Consider the following 8,734-nt stretch of genomic DNA (forward strand, 5'->3'; position numbering starts at 1 on the left):
CTTTTGGGGGAGCCCTTGTATTATAATACATTTTTTTCTGGAATATCACTTCGTAATTTGTACTTTTGCCAGCAAAGTTTTACTCCAGTTGTTCGTAGTCCAGTGGATAGCAATCCTGCCTCTGGACCAAGAGGTTGGGAGTTCGAATCCCGGCTGATGTCGCTCACCCGACATGCACGCTACTGTGTATAGGGTCGCAGTCCTTAGGACGGGACGTTAAGCCGTGGTCCACTGTTCATTGTACTTGTGGAAAAGATATAGGGAAATTTCTATGGTACAATGAACCTGTAAATATTGTACATCCTAAGCGACAGACTCTGTGTCTTCTCTGTCACGACCAGTGGAAGTCAGTTAAGCTCTTCAATGAGCCAAACTGGTTTGAGATCACTTTAAATTTGATTCACTTTGCTTGTTGTTGTTGTTGTTGTCCTTGTTTAACGTCTAATATATCGCTAGACGTGGTCACTTGGTGCTCGTTTTCACGTGGTTCAGTTCAGAGTCAAAAAGTCTCTCTAGGTATTTAACTCTTGCTTACTAAGTTCCAGTCAGACGGACGCCGACTCTGTGGATTCTGTGTCGCTGCGATAGTGCACGTCTGGTACGGGGTCGGCCGGGCTCCAGTCCGAGCGGTCGTGGCAGCATCGCGCGACCGTGTTCCGGCAGATCGCTGCTGCCTCAATCACCTGAGGAGAGAGAGAGAGAGAGAGAGAAGGGTTTATTTAGTTGTATTAACGCTCAAAATGAGTTGACTATTCAGACTGAATCAATATAACTCAAATATGCTCATATTTTGCCCCCAACAGTTGAGGAAAGTCCTTTTCTTCCTAATTGTTACAGTTTTTCCATCTTATCAATGCAGAGTGTTTTGATTAAAAGTTAAAAATTCATTTTTTTGTTTAAATTTCAACCTTAGCCTTCTGTGTTGACTTCATGGCTCCTATTGTAACATACCTATTGTTGGCATGATATATAGGATGCCTAGACCTGGTTTTTTTTTTTTTTTCACCCTCTCACTTCATATTTTTTTCTAAAAAAATCCGAGAACCAACAAATTTAATTGGTGTGGCCTAAACACTAAATATTACAAAAAAAAGCGAGAAGAAGTTGACCTCTCTTATGATATTAGCTCAGTGACTAGAACACTTTGTACAATGTATTAGTGTATAGTACTCTTATATGCCTTATATTATGTAATGTATGTCTAAGTCAAGTAGTGCATCTTTCTTCTCCACTGTTCTATATACGTTTGTTATTTGTCTGTTAAGTCTTGACCTGTACCTAGCCCGCCGTGGCATGAATGTACAATAAACCTAAGGTATTTCAATTCAATTCAATTCAACATCCCCACCTCAGGCAAAAGGTTCATGGTAGCAAAGTACTGCTGGCTTGGCCGCTGCACTCTGGGTGGCGACCGCCGCTTCGAAATGTCCATCAGGTTCCGTTTTGTGCCGTCCAGAGAGTTCCAGTAGTTCACGGCATCGCGTAGCGACAGCGGGATAAAGCCCTGCGCACGGCGCATGCGCGGAACGATCCTGCGCTTCACCAAGTTGACTCCGTCGTCCTTCAGTCTGTCGTACATGCGCAGGAATGTCTGCAGGTTGGGGTGGAGGTCCGGGTAGCGCTGCACGTGCCCCCGGATCATCCGCACCGTCACCAGGCTCGTGTACCCGTTGGACAACGACACGCCGTCAAGCTCGCACATGAACTCGCGCTCCTTAACCTTGAACTTGGAGTAGTCCTCCCAGACGCCCTGGATGAGCTGAGACAGGCGCTGGTTCGCGTCGAGAACGTCTAAGACTTCTTCCTCGTCCACTTGTCTCCGCAGACGCGACATCGTCACTAGCTCAGCGCTGTTCTACCCAGCATGCCTGTGGAGAAGATACACAACAACATCTGCAGGTCAACACAAAAGCTACACAAAAGGCTCCGCCCCAGAGGCGTCGCCAAAAAACCTCCGTAACTTTTAGTCCAATCAGAGTAAGCCTGGTGAACCCTAGTTACAACTTTGCCAACTTTTGTACCTTGCTTTTCCTTCTAACTTATTTCAGACTCTGTTCCTTTATTTCTACATTCATTCTTTATTCTTTCTTTTCCCTCTTTCCTCGTCTTTCTTTCTTTCTTTTTCCTTTTCTTTATTTCCACTTCCTTTCTTTCCAATCTGAGGCTTTTAGTTTGTCTTTCCGACTGCGTACTTTGTGAGCGGGTCGAAGCTTGTTATTGACCAGATTTCCACTTAAAGTCTAAGTAACCGACTGTTTGCGAACTCGTGTGTTTGTTGTTTGCCGTTCTCATATCGATTGGCCGCCGGACGTCACCTGCCGCGGTGTTACGTTTCGTTCCAGCGCCTGGCGGAGGGATACGGTTTCAGACGGACTGTTTACATAACATCCCTCCGCGCCTTCGCGCTCTGTGGACGTCTCCAAGCAGATGCGAGGTGCGGACCGTGTTTTTGTAAATTTCTTCGTTCATTTCTTGCGTCGCTTTGCTAAAGAGAAAAATTCCCACACAAAAATAGCGAGCACAGAACAGAACAAGAGCGAAACAGTCCCTAGAGACGAAGAAAGAGTTGAAACCGAACCTCTGCTTGGAGATTTCTGCCCCGAACACCTCGGTGTTTTGTATACTCGACTGTTATTATCAGTAATTAGTGACCACCCTCCCCCGGAGCTTTAGACTAGTAGTACAATATTCTCTAACAGGCTTTTTAGGATTGAGGATAAGAAATTGAGAGGAAGATACAATTATAGAACTTGCGATTGGCAGCTCAACATACATATTGTCAGGTTTGAAAAGGAAAAGAACAATCGAACACTGTACATTTTGAAGAGCAAACAAAACACACTAAACAAGTCTAAATGACTAGAAAGTTCTGGGCACGCTTCGAGGCGGAATTAAAGTGTGGTTGTTGGGAGCTTGTCTGGCCTACCCAAACCACCGTCACTTACGTCCGATTCACGACAAACTCCGGACAGTATCAGTCGTGGATGTGTCGTACGAAACTCGGCTGCCTGTTGTAAGTTTCCCTGTCCACGATCTGCTCTGTCAAAGCGCCTCGCTGAAAACTGACGGACGAAAAACCGACGTAACAGAAGCGATGGTCCCTCGACCAGAAGTTGTCACACGTTAGTCATACTTTTGACGTATCCTGGACTTTTGTGTTCTTACCTTAACCCTTTAAGAGCGTGTTTCCTTCTTATGTCCCTCCCAAAGGTCAAACTCGCCTTCTGAAGTTCCTCACGTGTGCTTCTCGCCCCTTAAGTCCGGCTGCGCAAACTTAAAGACGCAGAGTGAAAAATCGATGTGGTCTCAAGTTACTAAGGAAATAATTTTCACCTGACCCCCTTTCACGGCTACAAGTCGTTTTACACGGGAGGAACAAATCCCTTACAGAATCGTTACCTGTATGTGTGTCGGACTGAGACTACAAACGGGCGTCTTACCTGACGTACAGGTGAGAGAACGCGACGCACGGCACACCTGTCCTGACGTCAACCGCGCCAAAGGACGGAGAACGGGGCGTCGGCGTCGCCATGGTAACGTAACCGATCAGTCCATGTGGAACGCCATGGGGGTGATGCAGAGTGGATGTACTCATTAGGCCAGACCAAGTTAATTTCATGGATGGCGTAACTACACAATTTTAGTCTATTTTGCACTTACTAGTAGTTGCCTCAAAATATATAGAGCAAGAGGTTAGCTTCCACTCGGCCCTCCTTAGGGATTATGGATAATGAATTTCGGCAAAAATAGGGTGAATAAAAATATAATTGGCCAGGGAGTGAGCCGCGGTGACTCCTTGCTAATACCATAATAGCATTTTGCATTCACTTAGTAGAAGCGCCGCCCAGTAAAGAATGAACGTACTGCAGTCTCTGGGTTCCATCCACCAAAGCAAATCGGGCTGCACCTGACCGTGACACGGTCTCAATTTAGCGCCGCCCAGTGACGGATAAGGGTACTACAACCACTGGCTTACATGGATGTACCATAACAAGTACCTGACCGTAACTGGTTAAGCTCACAGTGGGTTAAGCTAGTGCAGCCAAATCCTACATCTCTCACCGTCACTGCATTTGACCGTGACACGGTCTCAATTTAGCGCCGCCCAGTGGCGGCTGAAGGTACTGCAGTCACTGACCTTCCTCGTCACCATTAGCCATCAGACTGTGACCCTCGTAAACGGCGTACTCGCTCCTCTGGCCTTGTGGACCATATTTTTGCGGAATTCTACGCCCTGCTTCCTTCATGCGAAGTTTGCAGACGCCTTTCATTGGCTAAAAGTCAGAGTCACGGTTAGCACCCCCGTTAAACTACACCTCCGGCCGGGCCGGTACATGTTGGTGTTGGGCCGGCCGAACCGGAGATGTAGCGGCCCGGCAGGAGGTGTAGCGGCAGGGCCACAGGTGTAGTTTAACGGGGGTGGTTTAATAGGTGCAGTCTGAAAGAGGCTGCAGTACCTTCGACTGCCACTGGGCGGCGCTAAATTGAGACCGTGTCACGGTCAGGTACAGCCCGTTTATGACAGCGGGAGATGAAGGCCGGTGGTTGCAGTACCGTTAGCCGCCACTGGGCGGCGCTAAATTAAGACCGTGTCGCGGTCAGGTGCAGCCCGTTTATAACGATGGATGGAGAAAAGTGGAAGATATACAGTAAAAAAGAATGTAGCGTGGCCATATAACGGAGCAAAACGACCACTATGCTAACAAGGACTGTTAGAAACAGACAACTTTTGTAGAATTATCTATCTATGTTGTTGGATAATGACGGTGCTAACTAGAACAGAGTCATCGGCAAGTGCGCTTCACAGTACGTGCGATATACCGCGACACTCTATACATGTATCAGGTACCACTGTGGGGTCATGTCAAAGGTTAGAAAGTTCATGTTTGTTTATTTTAAGGCCAGGTGAGTCCGCAGAGGTGTGAGCTGCGTGTGCGCGTCTCCGACAGAATTCATCGATTCCGCTGCTTTTTTTTTTTTGGAAAGCGAAGAGGCCCAGGTATGCAGGTGTGTATCTTGTTGTTCCGTTTATGTGGCCAGATTGAAAGTTCTGCGGTTCTGCAAAGTTTGTTGTGGATTTGTTTGGCTCGGATTGTTTATATCTACTCCACTAGGGAAACATGTTATAGAGGTTTGTGGTTGATCATATCGAAGTTTCCTGTTGATCAACTGTTGTTGTTGTTTCTGTAGTGCCGGTTGCCGAGCTTGTCCAGGCGAACCCATGGCCAGATCTGACATCTTCCTGCTGCTGGGGGACCGGTGCAGAAGTTCGAGGGAATCGCAGACATTTTGCTGTTGTAAAACACACAAATACAGGTATTTATTGTAATAGACTTAGCTATGGTGAACATTTATGTGATTATTTCTTATGGAAACTTGGATATGAGTACAGTACTGTGCAAGACTAAGGAACACTGTAATATATGAGACTGTAATATTCTCACAGTTTAGCAGTTAATACTTGAGCCTTGATTACGATCACCTGTGTTACCGATATATATCAACATAATTTACCCAAATGGCCATTTTGGTGTCCGACCCACAAGTGAAAGATGCGCTCTGTGGAAGTGGTGTACGCGGACTTAAAAGTAAAAAGATGTTTTGTAAACTTTGCTGTGAGTAATCGTATTGTACGATTTCTCGTTTAGTGCACCCTTCATTGGGTTTACTATGTTTGTTTGGTTCGGTCTACCATAAAACAGGCCAAATATTCAAACTACAGGAAGTCTCACATACAACATGTTTATAGTCATATATTTGTGTAGAGCTATAATTTGGCTCTTTGACTTCAGTATGTTACAAAGTAAATATACATTTGTACTTACTATCTTGCTGTAATCCTTGTAATTCTGTCATAACCCTGTCATGTACCACCGATTTGCATACAGCAAACAGGGGAGCTCATGTACGTACAGATCTAGCATTTACGTCAATTATTGTTCCTTTTTGCTATTTTACTGGTCCTTTTTACAAATTTAGTTAGAATGAAAATAAGAAGAGATCCCGTAGATGCAATACCCTTTGTCTTCTCTTCTTGTAACGTGTGAAACTTTTAAAAATAAAGAATACTTTTCCATTTTCTGTCCCTCTGGTCTTGTTTGTGTACTAGCCCAACATTTAATATATTCAGGTTAATTACACTCACCTGCACAGGTGTATATGAACATAATTTATCCAACTTAAGTCCCACGAACGAAAGATATCTCCTGTGGAAGTAGTGTAAAGATTTGCCTGGGTGTAGGAGGGGTTTGGGGTAAAACAGGTCGAAATAACAGGTCGAAACGATATTAAACCCGCCATTGAGGGGAGGGCTAGAGGGTTCAGGGAAATTGTGGGGTAAAATGAACTTATAAATGAAGATTTTGCTCCATTTTTGTTATAAGTCCGACATAATGAAACATTGTGTTACGTGGCGTCATGCGGCACAGTCTGGTGCGGCCAGACCGGCCTTAAGGGCACCGCGAAGGGCCCAGTTTTCTGAGACACTAGCTTCCCAGACAGAGAAGTAGTGATCTCCTAAGCCATAGGACAGCTCAGCTCAGCCGTCCAAGGCTCGTACGTGACGACTCACTTGAGCCGCCACCATCCCCAAAACGGGGGCTGTTATTCCGAACTTCGGAACAACATGACCACAAGATGCCATGCCAAGGGGTCCGGAGTAGCTCTCTCTAACTTTTGTTTGTGGTCTGATTGTGTAGCCTTGTTTATCAAAACAAGCAAGAAAATGATGTCCAACATCAGTATTTCAGCAACAGGAGCCCCCTAAGGACTAGTAGACAGATAGCTTTCCATGTTTTACTTTATTTATCTTTGTATTTCCCTAAAGTTTGTGTTTTAAGGAGCAAACCCTTGAGCAGCAGACTAAGCTTGCTGGGTAAATTATGATAAGATACTGACCAGGTGAGAAACTTCAGGTGAGCTAATAATTAGCGTCTTGCCTTATTTGGGTGTTGTTTCCATACTCCATACCAATGTATCTTCTTCAACATGGAATAAAATCAGCCTATTTCTATACGTATCTCAAGCAGCTAGAAGAAAATTCAAGTTTTCAAGTTTTAGAAAAATTTCTTACCTGTAACACACCAGATTCACATACACGCAGCGCGGTTCTATCATTATTGTACGACTTGTCACGCCAATGCCCTTAGAATCTAACCTGGGAAGCGCTGTTTATAGATATAGGCGTCTGCTCTCATATGATAATCCATGCGAGCAAAAGTGACGATCTTTCCTCCTAACCTCTGCTTGGTTTTCATTCATATGGTAATGTGTTCGACAGCGAAAAGTTCACTTCTGCAAAGGTTTTGACCAGTTCTGCAAGCGATCAGCTGATCGCAAAAACACAATTTTACGTATAACTAAAGAATTATGCGGATTTGGGCGACGGCCTTAAGCAGGAATATAATAGAGACTGTAAGAAATATACTCCGAAAATAGGAGCACCTAAAACGTCAAAAGTTTCATTTTTCTTAAATTAAAAAAGCGGATATTCATCCCCTATCACATCCCCGTTTTCGGGTCCCCGTTCTGAAAAGGCCCGTATCTCGCTAACGAAGCTAATCATTCCCAGATTTGGCCATTTCGCGAGTGGGGAAACGCGATGGGCTCTTAAGGGGGTTTTACTTCTGGTCTTTCCAGCTCTCGTTCTTGACGCTAAGACGCCTCCCGACTGCAGAAATATCATGAATTTATTGGGAAAGAACCATTTTACTCTTGTGTCTGTTCATTTTGAGACAAACGTTCCTTGACCGGCTGGTATGAGCGGCTGAATACGGAGCTTTTTTCGGTCAATATTTCTGCCATTTCAGTGTTCACGAAAGCGATTAATGCTGAAAAACGCACCCTTTCTTCCCAATAAAGCTCTTATATCTCATTTATGATTAAAATACTCAGTTATAATACATGTATTTTCAAGTTCTTATCATGGATTTTGAAAAGAAACCTCCAGTATGTGTAGTAAATGTAGTCACACCCAACATCTGCTTGGATCCTGATAATATTTCTACATGTTCTCAAATATCTAATCTATATACAACAGAAATAAAGACTCAGGGAAATAAATCATTGTTGTGAGACATTTATTTGCTCTACAAACATGATCAGAAAAAGTATTGGGTAAGATTTTTGTGTTTGGTCTAAATATCTAAATTCAAAAGTAAACTACATCAGAAACAAGTGTACTTATTATCACACTATAAATATGTTTCATAAAGTAAAACACTACATACTATATACAATCTACCACCCCATATCTGCTTGGAGATTAGGACTTACTGACAGTTGAGATGTTACAATCTACCACCCCATATCTGCTTGGAGATTAGGTCTTACTGACAGTTGGTATGTTACTATCTACCACCCCATATCTGCTTGGAGATTAGGGCTTACTGACAGTTGAGATGTTACAATCTACCACCCCATATCTGCTTGGAGGTTAGGGCTTACTGACAGTTGGGATGTTACAATCTACCACCCCGTATCTGCTTGGAGATTAGGTCTTACTGACAGTGTGTTACAATCTACCACCCCATATCTGCTTGGAGATTAGGGCTTACTGACAGTGTGTTACAATCTACCACCCCATATCTGCTTGGAGATTAGGGCTTACTGACAGTTGGGATGTTACAATCTACCACCCCATATCTGCTTGGAGATTAGGCCTTACTGACAGTGTGTTACAATCTACCACCCCATATCTGCTTGGAGATTAGGGCTTACTGACAGTTGGGATGTT

The 8,734-nt window shown here is 44.2% G+C and overlaps 1 protein-coding gene across 4 annotated transcripts; it reads right to left on the reverse strand.

Moving 5' to 3' along the window:
- Positions 1-514: 514 nt before the first annotated feature.
- LOC109477599 lies at positions 515-3,517 on the reverse strand. Of its 4 annotated transcripts, none has more exons than XM_019778939.1 (4): positions 3,166-3,505; positions 2,946-3,062; positions 1,349-1,868; positions 515-683 (listed from the first exon to the last, which is right to left on the reverse strand). In XM_019778939.1, the coding sequence occupies exons 3-4, from the start codon at positions 1,832-1,834 to the stop codon at positions 546-548; spliced, it is 624 nt and encodes a 207-aa protein (XP_019634498.1). In that variant the 5' UTR covers positions 1,835-1,868; positions 2,946-3,062; positions 3,166-3,505; the 3' UTR covers positions 515-545. The 4 variants fall into 4 exon arrangements, with proteins under 4 accessions (XP_019634498.1, XP_019634499.1, XP_019634500.1 ...); XM_019778940.1 differs by having other exon boundaries at positions 3,441-3,497; XM_019778941.1 differs by lacking the exon at positions 2,946-3,062 and having other exon boundaries at positions 3,441-3,517.
- Between the last annotated feature and the right edge of the window lie 5,217 nt (positions 3,518-8,734).

The sequence above is a fragment of the Branchiostoma belcheri genome, unplaced genomic scaffold, assembly GCF_001625305.1.
Source record: "Branchiostoma belcheri isolate BF01 breed outbred unplaced genomic scaffold, Haploidv18h27 scaffold40, whole genome shotgun sequence".
Taxonomy (NCBI): Eukaryota; Metazoa; Chordata; class Leptocardii; order Amphioxiformes; family Branchiostomatidae; genus Branchiostoma; species Branchiostoma belcheri.

What these genes read in the sequence shown, in the direction of transcription:
- LOC109477599 (XM_019778941.1), bottom strand. Translation starts at nt 1,834, where the DNA reads ATGTCGCGTCTGCGGAGACAAGTGGACGAGGAAGAAGTCTTAGACGTT. An exon ending in CCATGAACCTTTTGCCTGAG is followed by an intron (nt 684 to 1,348) that starts GTGGGGATGTTG and finishes CTCTCTCCTCAG; the next exon opens with GTGATTGAGGCAGCAGCGAT.